This window comes from Ctenopharyngodon idella, chromosome 22, assembly GCF_019924925.1.
Source record: "Ctenopharyngodon idella isolate HZGC_01 chromosome 22, HZGC01, whole genome shotgun sequence".
Lineage (NCBI taxonomy): Eukaryota > Metazoa > Chordata > Actinopteri > Cypriniformes > Xenocyprididae > Ctenopharyngodon > Ctenopharyngodon idella.
The window spans coordinates 25053892-25071855 of NC_067241.1; the positions used below are offsets into that span (position 1 = coordinate 25053892).

The 17964-nt window shown below is 38.1% G+C and overlaps 1 protein-coding gene across 1 annotated transcript in view; it reads right to left on the reverse strand.

Moving 5' to 3' along the window:
* lama5 (laminin, alpha 5) overlaps positions 1-17964 on the reverse strand; it is a 107501-nt gene that overhangs the window by 42642 nt on the left and 46895 nt on the right. Inside the window, 16 exon segments of the mRNA XM_051880203.1 lie at positions 1801-1957; positions 2052-2151; positions 2232-2337; positions 2425-2477; positions 2688-2787; positions 2987-3039; positions 3134-3271; positions 3355-3489; positions 3601-3735; positions 7278-7415; positions 7993-8133; positions 8242-8286; positions 8816-8950; positions 12297-12387; positions 12598-12716; positions 16442-16557. Coding sequence (XP_051736163.1) covers positions 1801-1957; positions 2052-2151; positions 2232-2337; positions 2425-2477; positions 2688-2787; positions 2987-3039; positions 3134-3271; positions 3355-3489; positions 3601-3735; positions 7278-7415; positions 7993-8133; positions 8242-8286; positions 8816-8950; positions 12297-12387; positions 12598-12716; positions 16442-16557 — 1762 coding nt within the window.

The window sequence follows — 17964 nt, forward strand, 5'->3', positions numbered from 1 at the left end:
AGATTCTACATCTTGGAAGTATGACCAAAATAAGAATTTTCACCAGAAAATGTCTTAACAAGTAAGTAACATGTCTGCCACTTTTGCTCTGACCAACTGAGAAAAAAAGCATTACAATCGCGCTGCCAATGGTGATTAAATCTAACGATGTACTTGCTCGAAAATTGTTTCTGGATCATTTTTAACCAATCAACACGAACTCAGCACACCTGAGTAAACGATAGGTGCGTAGGAAAAAAAAAATCAAACAAAAAACTGTTGAATATAAACTTAAAATAGCAAACCCGCACACTATCAGTACATGCTAGATATAGAATTTTTTTATTATAAACAACAAATTTTATTTAGAATAATAAAATTCTATATCTAGCATGTACTGATAGTGTGCGGGTTTGCTATTTTAAGTGGATCATTTTTAACCAAAAAAAAGTTACAGACTGCAGCTTTAAATTAATTTTAAATTTAAAATAAGTAATATTTATTCACATTATATTTAATATTAAATTTTATTTATAATAATAAAATTCTATATCTAGCATGTACTGATAGTGTGCAGGTTTGCTATTTTAAGTGGATCATTTTTAACCAAAAAAAAGTTACAGACTGCAGCTTTAAATTAATTTTAAATTTAAAATAAGTAATATTTATTCACATTATATTTAATATTATCACAGTATCTAAGCATTCGTAACATATTTACTTCTGTAACGTGGCATACTTCCTAGTCAACAAGAAAAAAAATCTAGACTAGAATTTGATGTTGTACAAATTAAAATTGTCCATTGTACAAATTAAAAAGTTGTCTCATGACATTGGAGGGAATGGACTGAAATGAGTGGGCTTGGTGTCATCAGCAAAAAGAGGAAAGTTTTGATGATTACATTTAGATTACAAAGACATTTACAAATGTACTAAGAAAGTAAATAGAGTAAATTTTGATTTAATGTCGACTTTAAGTGCTTTACAAAAAAGTAAAATTACACAAATCGCTATAATACACAATATGTAATAATAATAGATTGTAGGGGTGTAACGGTACGCAAACATGACTGTTTGGTACGTACCTCGGTATTGAAGTCATGGTTCAGTATGTGTTTGGTACAGCAGGGGGAGAAAACTAAACATAAAATTGCTTCTTTTTTATTAAACAGTGCTTTATTAAACAAATTGTGTCTTTCTCTTTAAATAAATTCAATTATAATTAACATTTTCTTAAGGATAAAAAAACATGTCCAACATGCTGTGGACAATGACTTGCCTGAGGTAAATATAATGCTACTTAAGGTATTATTCTCAAGCTGTTTTACTGATGTCTTTTCGTGTTTGAAACATTGGTTGAGAGATTACACGTAAAATTTCTTTGCATAGATTGTCTGTTCTTGTTCTTCTGCACTTTTTCCTGTTGTGCGCCCCCTTCTGGATTGGAGTGTGACTGACTGTATTCGTCGTCTGACTGTATGCACTGAACCGTGACAGTTCGGGATGAATACATGTACCGTAACACCTCTAATAGATTGTAATATTATTATTATTGATGCTATTGTAATTTTGTATTATCAATAGCATATCTTTTATTAATATTACAGCAATTAGTTATTAATATTTACCATTCAGTAATGTTGTTATAGATTTTTTTATTTATGCTATTAATATTAAAGATTAATAATAATAACAGTTATTATATTATATTATATTATGTTATAGATTATATTATTATTACTATTTACCATTTATAATAATTAAAAAAAAACATGATTTCAAGCTTCAAAACACTAAGTCTCATAAGTGTGTGTGTCTCACCTGTATGGGGGACATCTGCGCGTACCCCCTCCAGCTGAAGCTCTCAAACTCTAGAGGAGTGTAACCAAACCTCACCGGACGTCCATCCACTGTGGTTCCGTCCTCCACCTCAAACTTCATATGGTGCAGGTCTGGAAAGTAATGATCCGGCCGCGGTCTAAACAAGCACATCAGAGTGATGACAGCCGCCCACACATAAAAGTGATTAGTGCACACTGCTACATCTGTGTGTGCTTTTCCTCATCACTTACTGGTTGCATTTGGGTCCCTCCACATTGGGTCTGCATCGACACCGCCCCTGTCTCTCATCACATGCCTGCCCAATGGAGCCTCCAATGTCACACTGGCAGCCTACATGCACACAATGACGAGAGTTTAACTCATCTCTTCATTGAAGTATTGGTTATGTCTGCTTGGAATTGAGTTTGTACCTTGGCACCCAAAGTAGTTGTTATTCTGAAGGTTGAAGTATCCATGCTTGCACACGCTGCATGTGCCACTGCACACATTGGGTTTACAGTAACACTGGCCGGTGCTCTGATTCACACACAGATAGGTGTTTGTTAACTTTGCTCTTGGAATTGCATTTGTAAGATGGAGCTATTACTGGAAATATTTCCATACCTGAGTGCACTCTGCAACTTCACTCATCGTTCCTGTTGTATTACAGTCACAGGCTGCAAAATCAATCAGAATATACATTAGCAGAAATATATAATCCATATTATTATATATACAGTTTACTAACAAGCTACAGATTCAGAAAATACACTGTTAACAGAGTCTGACTGGTCAGCAAAGCTAACAAAATGGCAGTTGTTTGTTTACATGTAGCCCCAATCACTTAAAATAGCATTCTGTGCTGTGTGTCCAAACTTTTCTCTTACTTGAGCATCCATAGTCTACATCAGGAGAAAGATTCCAGTAGAGAGGCTTACAGCGATCACACGCCACCCCTTCTACATTCGGCAGACACTGGCAGGATCCCTGAGGTATAAAAAACAAGCATTGAGAGTCAGGACCAATGTGCCATACTACTACTGAAATGTTGCTGCATACTTCACATACTATTTTATTACATATACTTAATATATAAAATATCATGCAGTATACATATATGCAGTATCCTAGTACTCCATTCTGAATGTAGCTATACTTAATATAGAAAAAGATCAATAAAGCTCACCACAGTGGGCAGGATATCATTATGAACAGAGCCTGCTGGGTTACACGTCCCGACTAGAGCATAAAAAGACAAAGAACACCATCAGAACTATTGTAAATGAATTTAATAAACAGGATTTTGTTTGAGCAAACGTCTATGCAAGATCACCTTGGCAGAGGGGGAAGCCATATGACCCAGGACTGCAGCTATCACACCTTTGACCCTCAATGTTTGGCAGACACACACACTGACCAGACACTGGATCACAGGAACTGAAGCGAGAGCCCTCCACTGAACAATGACATGCTGAAACAGAGATAATCACCTGTTACAGCAGACAATCCTTTCCTTGGTAATGTTTCCACTGTGATAAGAGTCATGTGACTTACGTGTGCAGCTGGGATAAGAGTAGTATCCGGGGGCACACTGGTTACATTTGGGACCACTGTAGTTGGGTCTGCAGTTACACTGACCCGACACACTACAGCTGGAGTCCAAAGATGTGTGAGGGTCACAAGTGCACACTGGGAAAAAGGATTAAAAAAAAAAAAGTTACAATTGAGATAATACAGACAGTAGATCTGCGTAAATCAGACCGAGCCATTCTTGATGTATATTTACTGTGTGTGTCTCACCCTGGCAGTTTGGATATGAGTGGAACCCTGAACGACACTGCTCACAGCGAGGACCAGTGAACTCTGGCCTGCACAAACACTGACCGACCGTGTCACACATCTCAGGCAAAGAGCCCACAACACTGCAACCACAATCTACAGACAGAGATAGAGAGAAATTAAATTAAATTAAGACTTGAATATTTTGAAGTCAACATGAAATGCATTCGCAATCCATTTTTCTTCTGTAATGTGACATTTATTAGTGAAAAAGTATGTTCAATGAGATCAAATGTAGGAAGTGACTTAAATTGAATTGACTGGTTCATAAGTGGGTATTCCATACAAGAATGGAGCAAGAACTGAGTGTGAGTTTGCAGTCAACAGTGGAGTTACTACTGAGTTAATAGTCAAGACTGATTAACTTACATTGTAGACACAATTTTGCCTGAATGATTCAGTGTTTCTGAACAAATCAGTTGAGTAAAAGATTCAATGACTCATAAAGACAATCACTAATCTCGTACCTAAGTGAATCAATGTTTTTGAAGAAAACGATCTGGGGTGCATTTCCCAAACTAACATAGTTCAATGATTTGGTGTTTCCCGGAACCATAGTTCAAACAAACATTCCCAAACTGCATCGCAAACTTGTGTGGTTGGAACGACAGCTCTCGAGAGTTTCTTGTTTTTATGACGTGGACTTTATAAATCGTTTTCTTGAGCAAAATAAGCAAGCTGACATTAAGTACAATGCATATCTTTTATTTTGAATATATACAAATGTCATGTACATATTTTAGTTTGTCAAGAGATTTTAAGCACCGTTTTTGAAGAGCGCGCATGTGCGTATGTGCTCTGGTACGTAAGAACAAGTCTATGATTGAATCTGTAAATAAAGCAAAATAACTGAGAAAAATGAGAATTAGTCCTCAGATGCCATCTCTGTAATTTATAACAAAAATCTAGCATTAATTCGATCTCAAAACGGATCAATTTAAAGAAGTTATTACTCACCACCTGCATGACATCATTCACCAATGTTGGTGAATGATGTCACGCAGGTGGACGGTTTGTGACAATAAGGTTTTGGGAAACAGCCGCGACTAGCTAGTTGATTTGTCAACGATGCATTGCACTATGGTAGTGAAGCAGCAAGTTAAGTCGTTGTACTGGAAACGCACCCCTGGTTGAGTGAATGATTCAATGACTCACTTATCAAGATAGCCACTTGTTTTGTTCCTGAATGAATTAATGTCTTAGAACAAACCTATTTGGTCGAGAGAATGATTCAAGTGACTCGCTTATAAAAACAGATTCTTCTTTTATTCCTGAATGAATCAGTGTCTTTGAACAAATTAGTTGAGTAAAAGATTCAGTGACTTATAAATACAGTAGATGCGTCCCACTTTGTGTACTTACACACTATTCGATGCCATTTTGTAGTATAAATAGTGTGAGTAGTGTGTTGACTATAAATTCTAAAAAGAAAAAGTGCACTTTAAATACCTGGATGATGCACTTAATTAACCGAAAAAAAAACAAAAAAAAAAAACAAAGTGTGTAATGTTGGACACTTCAAGAAGAGGTTATTAGACTTCAATGTTGAATGACAAAATAACCTTATAAAGTTCATACACTGCATGGTTGAGTACATAGCGCTTAAAGGGTTAGTTCACCAAAAAATGAAATTTCTGTCATTAATTACTCACCCTCATGTCGTTTCAAACAATTAAGAGCTTCGTTCATCTTCGTAACACAAATTAAGATATTTTTGATGAAATTCAAGAGGTATACGTCTCCTCAATAGACAGCAATTTAACCACCACTTTCAAGGTCCAGAAAGATACTAAAGACATTGTTGAAAAAGTTGATGTGACTGCACAGGTTCTACCTTAATGTAATGAATCAACGAGAATACTTTTTGTGTGCAAAAACAAAACAAAAATAGCAACTTTATTCAACAATATCTTCTCTTCTGTGTCAGTCTCCTACGCTGTTTACATTCAGCACTTCCAGGTTCTATGTCAGAACGCCGACTCGCTGGTTAAATTGCTGTCTATGGAGGAGTCATAAAACTCTCGGATTTCATCAAAAATATCTCAATTTGTGTTCTGAAGATGAGCGAAGGTCTTACAGGTGTGGAACGACATGAGGGCGAGTAAATGATGACAGAATTTAAATTTTTGGGTGAACTAACCCTTTAAATAGTGTATAAATGCAGTGTAGTGTACAAATGAGTATAGTGCGTCATTTGGGAAGTCACTTGTTTTGTTGCTGAATGATTCTGTGTTTTTGAAAAACTCTAGTAAAGTGACACATAAAAACAGTCACTTGTTTCGTTCTTGAATGAATCAATGGCCACGTACACACTGCAGCTAAATTCGGTTGTCAGTTCACCTTTTAGTGCTTAATCGCGTTCTGTACACACATAGTTCAGTAAAATACGGGAGTGACAACCGCATTCTACAACCGAATTAACTGCCGAAAAATACAGGTAGTGACAACCGCATTTACAGAAATTTCACGCAGTGTGTACGGAACCGAACTGAACAACTAGTTGTTAATGACGTTTAACGTTCATCGGAGATGTGTTTCTCTTCTGTATGCTGTGAATCACAGGGAAAGCACAAGCCCTAACTCATTCGAGTTGCCAGATCTTGCTAGAAAAATCAGCGAACAAGAGTAAGCACATAATAAACCGAAATAAATCCAAATGCTTTATGCTGAAAATAACACCAAAATGTCACGATTCATCTCTGCACCCTTTAATAACTCCATAAACCCGTTAGCTTTATGAGACAAGCTTAAACAACAAGCCCGAAAACGCTTATAATGAGTGATCATGGCAACACAGAAAGAGCGCGCTCTGTGTGAAACAGGCTGTACAAGCATAAACAACACACGACACCTCCGTCGACTGTGTTAGTGTGTTTAGTTAAACTGCTGAAAATAACGAGTTTTTTATCACTGTAGTATTACTTTGGTCACAATAATGGATACCAAACACGAGAGACGCCAGAACGTCACTATGATTTCCAAGCTGTCAATCATCGCATTTTCGAGAGTGAGTCGTGTTCCGTACACACATGTAATGATAATTTAGGGGATTCACTCCCGCATTTAAATGCGGTTGTCACTCCTGAAACTTACAGTGTGTACATGGCCAATGTTTTTGAACAAATCTACTTGGTTGAAAGAATGATCCAAATGACTCACTCATAAACTCAGTCACTTGTTTTGTTTCAGAATGAATCAGTGTTTCGAATTAATTGGCTAAGTGAAAGATTCAAAAGACTTAATGATTTAAACTGCAGAAAGAATCACTGAAAAATCTCCACCACTAATACACAGAGTAACAAGCTAACAGTCTGTGAATGTGCAAATTTAGACAAGCAGAGTGATACAGTGAAAATTCCCATTGCTATTGGAATGTTATTTCAGCCAAAAGCCAAAAGGAAAGGTGGAGAAAGTTAGTTCACATTTTAAAATGTGCACTGATGAATCATGCACAGTAAGACCAAGAATGTGTGTTAAGTACGTAAATAGGGTAAAATTTTACATTGATCTTAGACTTCTAAGCAGGAAAAGAATGCACAGGAAACAGTTTATTTGTGGCTGTATTGTGAAGTTCATGGTTTGGCAGCACTCATAGGGGATTTTGGAGCTCAGTGAGATTAGAGTTGGCAAGCACTCACATTGGCATAATGGGTAGTTGAAGTAGCCGGGTGCACACTGCTCGCATGAATACCCCTGAAACCCGCTCCGACAAGTACACTGGCCCGTTACTGCGTCACAGGACCCATCCAGGCAACCCTGGCCTGAACACTGACAGCCTGGGGGGAAGAGAGTGAGAATATGTGCATGTTTGCATTGCTTTTGTCTTTGGGTGGTATACTGTGCTCGCAAACACTCCAACTATGCACAAGATCAACAGCAGTTCAGCAGACAGACAACACTGATGCGACAATCTGCATGTGTTTGCTCAGATGTCACCTGCTGCTGCAGCTTACAGAGAAAACACAAAAATGGACAGAACGGGACAGCTGATTTGATCTGGGACTTAACAATGGACATGCACACACATACATAGAAGTTATATACTTACATTAAAATATCACTGTGATTAACTCAGTGACAATTATAAAACTCATAAATAGCATTTAATTTAATAATTTTAATGTACATTCAGATATAGTTCAAAATGTTATGAAAATGTTAGATTCATATATTTAAATATATTAAATATTTGAACTACTGATCTGTTCAGCTGTCTATTATGTTTAAAACTATACCTCACATGCACCTGCTTATTTAATTTGTTTATTTATTTTAAAATATTTATAATCATGTGATGTCACCACACATCAGCGGCATTAACATATTAAAGGGTCAGAGTGTGTGTGTCCTTACGTTGGCAGTTGAGGCCGAAGTGTCCATGAGCACAGGTGTCGCAGTGCTCTCCAGTAAATTCAGGTTTACACACACATGTATTGGTGCGAGGGTCCGGCCTACAGGAGTTCCCTTCTGTGCCTGCAGCATTGCACTCACAGTCTGCAAACACAAGAATGTAATAAAATGGGTGAGAAATCAGTGAATAAGAATTTAATCAAATCAAATTTGAATCAAAATGAGTCGAACTGAATCAAATCAGTGTCTTACTGATGATTTCTCCTGCAGGTTTGGCCTCTCCACTGATGTAAACCTCTGACAAAAATAAACACAAGGAAACAAATTTTATAACAAACAAGAAGGATTTCTCTACATATAGATATGTAAATTTCTCTACATATGTTTGTTTAATAATTGTTTAGAGATGATCTGCACTGGATAAATTTAGCTAAAAAAAAATATAGCTGCAAGCAGCAATTAAGGGAGAAGCAAACAAGAATCGAATCGCCTTGAGCCAAGGAATCAGAGGAAAGGAATTTTGTTTCTAGCCATTACGGTTCAAAAGTTATTAATATAAATATAAGTGCAAGTTCGGACAGTTGGTGGGGCTAAAGGGATTGAGTTAGAGACTCCAAATTTGCTATGGTGACAGTTCAGACTGGCCTCTATCTGTGTGCCAAAATTCATAACTTTCCCGCAAATGGTTCTATGGGCGAAGAAGTGAAGAAGAAGAAGAAGAACGCCAATGGATACAATAGGTGCCTAGGCACCTTCGGTGCTTGGCCCCTAATAATTCCTAAAACCTTCATGAAAGCTTTAAAGACACACACACACACAGACTTACGGTAGCAGTCAGGAAAGCGTTCGTATCCCTCTGCACATGCGTCACAGTTCTCGCCGGTGTAGTTGGGTTTACAGTAGCAGCGTCCGGTCAGGTCCTCACATGTGCCGTCAGTGAAATCAGACTCACACTGACACTCTGAAAAACACATGAGAGAATCAGAGAAAACAAGCAAAAGAAACACACTATAAAGTGCCCATATTATGGATTTTTGAAAATTACCTTTCATGTAGTGTGTAACATAGCTCTAAGTGAATGAAAACATCCTGCAAAGTTTTAAATCTGAGCGTATATAAAGTTATTGTCTCTCAAAAGTAAGAGTCGACTCTGAATCAATTAAACGAGTCGTTTGTAAAACGAATCCTAAGCTGTTTCGTTGTCACGTCACAATGAAACATTAGCATATTGCCTGTCCACTTATTGCGCATGCAGTCGCCAGGGAAAATTAATTTTTTTCAGCAATACCACAGCAGTACAATCTTTTGTTGTGTTCCCGTCATTTTACTGACGACTGCTTCTCAAACCTCGGAGAGTTTAATGCAGGATTCACAAAACGCTTGGTCTTAAAATGTGAATCAATGCCCAGTTTATTTGGACCAGCTTGCTCCTCTGAATCTCAACCTGTAAGTATGATTAATAATTGATGTTTATATTTTCTAGCGATCGCTCAGAATTCATAGTTTTGTATGTTATGTTGTGTACCGTACACCCTCGTCTGTCTCCTGCTAACCAGCTAAGTCACATTTCTGTAGTTCTGCTATTCAGATGTGGGTCCAATATTGTCTAAAAATGTGTCGATTAATGCAGCTTGTCTGTCTTATTACTTGGAATAATGATCAAGGATGGAGCACGACTTTAGTTTACAAAGTCTAATACATTATCAGCTATTCACATTTCATAACTGTAAAAAACTGTTTTTCCTCTGTGTTTTTATTATTACAGTAGAGTGGAGCTCTATCTGTATTGTAATAGGATGTTAAGATGCTAGTCTGCACTAACTAGATGAAGTATTCTCTCTGTTAACAGTAAACACCCATTGTACTGTCAAACAATGTTATAGCCATTTTTCTTTGTTAATAGTTATGACGAAAAAGTCTGTACACATCTGGCCTAAATGTTTATCTTATGTTAGAGGTTTTCAGCTTCCCTTGGCATTCTGATACAGTTCCCACAGGTGCACCTTCATAAAGTATAACAGTGACGCTGCAATTATGTCTTATAAATAACTAAGGTGACACTTACCATAGAGAAACGTCCTACTCCAGTCGTGAGTGGTTTCTAGTTAATCGACTACTTCAGACGTTTCATCATCGGACTCAGGCTTGAATTAATACAGTAAAATCGATGCTATCTTTTCTGTCCACACATTGTAAAGGTCTTGCGAAATGATAGCTGTCATTCAGAATGGCAATGGGCACACGGTGTGTGCAGTAGACCAATCACAAAGGATTGAGCCATCTTACTGCTTCTAATGAATCGTTTACAGAACTGAGGTGAAATTAAATGTATATTATGAGAAAACTAAAGTGTTTTTTGACCTTGCATGCATATAAACCTGTTGAAGTAGACTCCCAAAACAATACTAGGAACCTTAAAAAAGGCATAATAGGGGCACTTTAACTATATCTACAGTTTTATTTTCATTTAAATGCATGTATGACCAGTATTGTTATCGCTATTTAAACTAAAACTATTAAAATAATTTATTAATTGAAATAAAGCTGAAACTAAATATACAGTGGGTACGGAAAGTATTCAGACCCCCTTAAATTTTTCACTCTTTGTTATATTGCAGCCATTTGCTAAAATCATTTAAGTTCATTTTTTTTCCTCATTAATGTACACACAGCACCCCATATTGACAGAAAAACACAGAATTGTTGACATTTTTGCAGATTTATTAAAAAAGAAAAACTGAAATATCACATGGTCCAAAGTATTCAGACCCTTTGCTGTGGCACTCATATATTTAACTCAGGTGCTGTCCATTTCTTCTGATCATCCTTGAGATGGTTCTACACCTTCATTTGAGTCCAGCTGTGTTTGATTATACTGATTGGACTTGATTAGGAAAGCCACACACCTGTCTATATAAGACCTTACAGCTCACAGTGCATGTCAGAGCAAATGAGAATCATGAGGTCAAAGGAACTGCCTGAAGAGCTCAGAGACAGAATTGTGGCAAGGCACAGATCTGGCCAAGGTTACAAAAAAATTTCTGCTGCACTTAAGGTTCCTAAGAGCACAGTGGCCTCCATAATCCTTAAATGGAAGACGTTTGGGATGACCAGAACCCTTCCTAGAGCTGGCCGTCCGGCCAAACTGAGCTATCGGGGGAGAAGAGCCTTGGTGAGAGAGGTAAAGAAGAACCCAAAGATCACTGTGGCTGAGCTCCAGAGATCTAGTCGGGAGATGGGAGAAAGTTGTAGAAAGTCAACCATCACTGCAGCCCTCCACCAGTCGGGGCTTTATGGCAGAGTGGCCCGACGGAAGCCTATCCTCAGTGCAAGACACATGAAAGCCCGCATGGAGGACTCCAAGATGGTGAGAAATAAGATTCTCTGGTCTGATGAGACCAAGATAGAACTTTTTGGCCTTAATTCTAAGCGGTATGTGTGGAGAAAACCAGGCACTGCTCATCACCTGTCCAATACAGTCCCAACAGTGAAGCATGGTGGTGGCAGCATCATGCTGTGGGGTTTTTTTCAGCTGCAGGGACAGGACGACTGGTTGCAATCGAGGGAAAGATGAATGCGGCCAAGTACAGGGATATCCTGGACGAAAACCTTCTCCAGAGTGCTCAGGACCTCAGACTGGGCCGAAGGTTTACCTTCCAACAAGACAATGACCCTAAGCACACAGCTAAAATAACGAAGGAGTGGCTTCACAACAACTCCGTGACTGTTCTTGAATGGCCCAGCCAGAGCCCTGACTTAAACCCAATTGAGCATCTCTGGAGAGACCTAAAAATGGCTGTCCACCAACGTTTACCATCCAACCTGACAGAACTGGAGAGGATCTGCAAGGAGGAATGGCAGAGGATCCCCAAATCCACGTGTGAAAAACTTGTTGCATCTTTCCCAAAAAGACTCATGGCTGTATTAGATCAAAAGGGTGCTTCTACTAAATACTGAGCAAAGGGTCTGAATACTTAGGACCATGTGATATTTCAGTTTTTCTTTTTTAATAAATCTGCAAAAATGTCAACAATTCTGTGTTTTTCTGTCAATATGGGGTGCTGTGTGTACATTAATGAGGAAAAAAATGAACTTAAATGATTTTAGCAAATGGCTGCAATATAACAAAGAGTGAAAAATTTAAGGGGGTCTGAATACTTTCCGTACCCACTGTATATATTAGACAAAATCACTTCAAATGAAAACTGAAAATATAAAAATAAAAGTTCATTATAAGATATTATAAGAAAAGATATTAATAAATATTATATAAATAATAACACTCCAGTGTATTACTGGAGACTCACTTGAACAGGCAGATGTGGACTCCAGAGGATGGTCAGGTGATCTATAGTAGCCAGAAATGCAGCGCTCACAGTTGATGCCTGTGGTGTGATGCTGTGAGAGAATAAAAATCATAGGATGTACTTGCAAAAACATCAAAAGCTGTGTTTTCAAACCTAGTAAGCTTGTATTTGATGCCCAAAAATGCTGTATGCACCTACGTTGCCCATAAGCACCATAAATGTCTAGGTAGGTTTTGAGCCACAGCCAATGCCGCTGTACTACGCTTGATTTATAATTGTGTGTTTGAAAACCTGAGCCCACCTGGCATTCGATACACACTCCACCGCCCCTGTATTCTCCCTGCATGTTGAGACTGGCTCTCCGCTGGTCGATCTCTGGATCATAGTAGCACTCTGATGAGTGTCTGTGGCAGTTACATGCTGAAAACACACACACAACACAGTTACATCACCATATAATCAGCCTGAAGATGAAACACACTGAGGTTAATAACTCATCTGCCAGTGCAGAGAGAACACTATACAAGCAGGACAGATACAAACAGGGCAGGACATGAATAAAATACTCAGACACACACATCAGTTTCCACCTGAACCGTCCAAAGATGAATGACAGCAGAGAAGGGAAGAAGAAAGACAAAAGAAAAGAAACAGCCATCAGCAAGGAGAAAACGAGAGAAAACTATCAGGGAATCTTCAGATTGTAGCTGGAAATACAAGTTAAAACACTGACAAAATAACATTCAATAATTGCGTGTACCCTTACAAAAACTGGTAACTTGGTATTAGATTAAATAGATGTAGCACATGACAAACTCTCGCAGAGAAACCCAGACACTTTCTTCGTAAGTTGAATACGGAAGGCGTAGGACGTAGCGTAAGCAGTTTGAACTGCGAGAGGCGTTACACTTTCTTTATAAGTTCAATAAGGATGGCGTAGGACGTAGCGAAAGCATTCTGAACTGCGAGAGGCGTTACACTTTCTTCTTAAGTTGAATACGGAAGGCGTAGGACGTAGCGTAAGCGTTTTGAACTGTGAGAGTCATTACACTTTCTTAGTAAGTTGAAAACGGAAGGCGTAGGACGTAGCGTAAGCAGTTTGAACTGCAAGAGGCATTACACTTTCTTAGTAAGTTGAAAACGGAAGGCGTAGGACGTAGCGTAAGCGTTTTGAACTGCGAGAGGCATTACACTTTCTTAGTAAGTTGAAAACAGAAGGCGTAGGACATAGCGTAAGCAGTTTGAACTGCAAGAGGCGTTACACTTTCTTAGTAAGTTGAAAACGGAAGGCGTAGGACGTAGCGTAAGCAGTTTGAACTGCAAGAGGCATTACACTTTCTTATTAAGTTGAAAACTGAAGGCGTAGGACGTAGCGTAAGCGTTTTGAACTGCGAGAGGCATTACACTTTCTTAGTAAGTTGAAAACAGAAGGCGTAGGACGTAGCGTAAGCAGTTTGAACTGCAAGAGGCGTTACACTTTCTTTGTAAGTTGAATACGGAAGGCGTAGGACGTAGCATAAGCAGTTTGAACTGCGAGAGGCGTTATACTTTCTTTGTAAGTTCAATAAGGAAGGCGTAGGACGTACCGAAAGCAGTTTGAACTGCGAGACGCGTTACACTTTCTTCGTAAGTTGAATACAGAAGGCGTAGGACGTAGCGTAAGCGTTTTGCACCTTGAGAGTTTTACACTTTCTTCTTAAGTTGAATATGGAAGGCGGTCTGGCGGAAGCTAGTTATTTTACTTGTTAAATATGGATATTTTTCTTAAACAAACGATCACATGGATTCCTATTAAAATGACTGGATTTTGCCCGTGAAAATTCACAGAACAGTGGTAACTGTGATCACATTTTAAGGCTAATTTAAAATGAGTATTTCAGTTTATACTTTCAGCCCAGTGAGTTCAGAATTTGTGGCTGCGGCTAAGAATTGCATCACTAATTTTCATAAATGAAAATTAAAACAGCAGTGATTAGCAAAATCTAACATTGTCAGGACAAATTCACTATTTAAAATATGCACCAACAGACATTAAAAAGCTTTCAAAACTACTGAATGTGTGTTTTTCCTGTCGCACAGTGGAGTCTTTGACAGGACATGCGGTGTGGAATGGCTGTGTTTTGTTAAGGGTCCAGTCCATTGACGGCAGGGTGAGGACAGGGTGACCCGGCAGGAGATGAAACAGTTCTGTCAGATGGGACCGTCTCTCTGGCTTAACTCAAGCCAGCTCTGCTCACAGATGTGCTATAAACCTCACCGAGGTCTCTCTCCACACAAAGGGGCGGTTATTGGGGAATTCAGAGATTAGATTAGGTGAGAAACGGCGGATATCCAACAACATACTCAGCGGAAACGGCACAATACACAGATAGCCACCCAAAGAGTGAGACTGAGATCCTCTTAAAAGCATCGTGGGACTATTTTTACAGTGTGTGAGAGAAGCCAGACTGGATTAGCGTGTGTATGAGCTCACAGCAGGCTGGAGCTGTTCACATAGACTGCCAGCCGCTCTTATTCACACTGTCTCTGATGTCTTACTAAAGCAGAGACTACGCTGATCCTAAAGCGAACCTTTAAAAATCCTCTCACAACAAAACTGATAGGCTAATATGTATTCACATTTATAGAGGTATCAGGTAGCCATTTTTACTTGGAGGTCTAGGAGTGCCACTTAAAAATGGCGTAAATTATCAAATAATTCATACAAAAATGTATAAGAAATCACTTTTTAAAAATAGACAAATTAACACTAAATTGTGTCTTAAAACGTAGTTAAATAACAGTAAACTAATAAATGAATATATTTTTTAATTATGTCTGTATTTTTTAAATACAGACATATTTAATTAATGTTTAAAATGTAGGAAAATAAAGCAAAAAAATAATCATTTTTGAAAGCCAATTTTAAATTGTTTTAATCTGTCCTTTTGCAAAAGGCTTTTCTTCATCCATTTGCCTATAGTTAAATACAGTTTACTAGGACTTCAGGAAAAATATATAACACCACAAAATTGTGGAATATGGTCACGCTGATGGTCACATAAGGGGCTTTCGCACCGGAGGAACCTTTTTTATAGTTCCTAGAACTATTGGTGAAAGTACCCTCTTCTTGGCGTGTTCAGACCGCAGGAACTGGGAACGATTTTAGCTCTAGGAACGCCATTTGGGGGAACTAAATTAGCTCCTACTTCAGAGTAGGGTCTAACCCAGCACAATAGGAACTACCAGTCACATACGTGTATGTTAATTGGCCGAACACACTCGAAACACCAGTGCTCACCATTTTTAAAAAAGCTGTGTACACACACAGATCATAGCCTATATATTTACTCCATGAACATGGAAAACAGTGATAGATGTACCTTTTAACCATTACACTAAGGAGAAAATCCAACATGACTTTGAGCGGACCAAGCGAAACATGATTATGTATTTCTGCTCAGCTAGCAACATTGGGCATCAACCACATGGCAAAAGCTAATACTTTTTCATATACTGTTTACTTTATTTGTATAACAGTTCTATCTAATAACGTATTAGACAGGCTGTTAAACAGATTGTAAACTAATGAAGACGGAGAATGGAATCGCTGTGTGCTCAGGCTCTGGCGTTCTCAGCGTTGTCAAAATAAAAGTCACAACAACATGTCATTTCAGAGTTCCTACTGGCGGTGCGAACGCAACCAGGACAATGGCTCAAGGGGAACATTTAGTTTCCGGGAACCACCCTGGTGGCTAGTTCCTATAAATAAGTTCCTATAACCACCCGGTGCAAAAGCCTCTATAGTCTTTTACGTTTGTTAGAATGACACAAGCTGAAATGTTAAAAATGCATGTAGCATGTAGGAAGAGAAATCAATCACAAAACCAGACAGAAATCATTCAAGATTCCCAGAGTGAAGATATTAAGCTTTGGACATTCCTGAAAAGTCACACTCATACTTTAGATGTCATGTCCATTTATACATAAAGAAGAGCACTGTTGGGAAGAATAAAGGAAATGCTGTTCCGCTATCAAGAAAGCAAAGAAGAAATAATCTCCCAGAAAAAGAAATCATGTTTTGTGAACAATGTGTCAAGGAGGCGCCGACAGGTACTAAATCTTTGTTTTGTTGCCTTGCTGGACACAGAGAGAGGAGAACTCACGTTCACATTCATTGGCACTGTAAGTCGTGGCTGGTTTCCATGGAAACTGGTTGAAGCCGGGGCAACAGCGATCACATGACGGGCCGCAAGTGTTGTGCTGGCAGTCGCACTGAAGCCTGGGGTACACAGACATAAAAGACAAAGCACAGGTTATCCCTTAAAACTTTAAACAACAAAGCCGTTTCATCCATTGTTCTATCATCCACATGCTTTCGAGTCATTTTCATGAAAAACTGATTTCATCACGCACTTTACTTGTCCTTTAGGTGCTATGCGATAAAAACATGAAAAATTATGAGTAAAAAATATGGCATCATCTTACAAATTATTTATTTATGTATATACTCTTTATGTTTTTTTATGTATATGTTAATTGTTTGTAATTTGAATCAGGACATATTATGGTGCAAAATTAACAGTAAAAGTATTTAAAAATAACACAAATGTAATATTTATGTGAAGAAAGAAGCATATATATATATATATATATATATATTAAAGTTTCGGAATAGAATTTCATAATGATTTTTTATATAAATCCTCACTGCCATGTTTGAAGGTTTTTCTCATGAGAATCTCTCTTGTTCTCTTTCTATCTCAATCTTGAGGGGCCAGTATATGCTAATACTAAAGCACTTTGTGTGGATGGGCATCCAATGAGCCACATAAGAGCTCACAGTGTTTTTATTCAAGTGTCTAAACTTCTCACTGACCTTGCTGCTTCATAAAAAGAGTGAATTAGGGAGATAGAGGGAAAGCGAGAGAGTCTTTAAAACCTGAGAGTCTGAAAGAGTTAAGTTCTTCACGCTTGCTTAATTTTCCTACGACATCTGAAAAGCTGATCGAATTAACTGAGACTCAGAGTTTTGCTCACGGGTGGCTGCATTTACACACGTATCATTATGAAGCTACACAGCAGACAGTAAGGAACTGCTACACACTTTACATATGCCATATTCATACATTTAAATGGTAAAAATCAATAATCACCTCCAAACAGCAACAAAAAAATTTATAATTTCTAAGACTGAACCAAAAGAAATCTATAGGTGAAATCTGATGCCCAACATGGCATGAACAAATCCAAAACACTCTCATTGTAATTCGCACTTATTCGGCAAATTGGTGTCAAATTTGTACAATCTCATTCGAATGAGACTACTTTTTTCCAGTTAGAATCCAAAGTGCAGATCCGTGCACACTCTAACAGCTAATATTGCCCACAGCCCATGGCATTGTGGACGAGGACTCAATTAGAACTACAAAAACAAATAAAAAGTGTTAAAAAAAACTACAAACATGGTGGATGTGCAACATGACGGTTAAGTAGAGAGGGGTTTGACTCATTATTAACAATCAGTATTTAACCTGTTGAAAAGATTCAATGTTATCCACATACATCTGCAACAACATTGTGAACTATTGTATAGATACCTTTGGTCATTAACTTTTAAATGCATCATTATTCAAGGACATGAGGAGAGTTCTCCACATGAAAGACCCACGACTGGCAGACTAGCAGT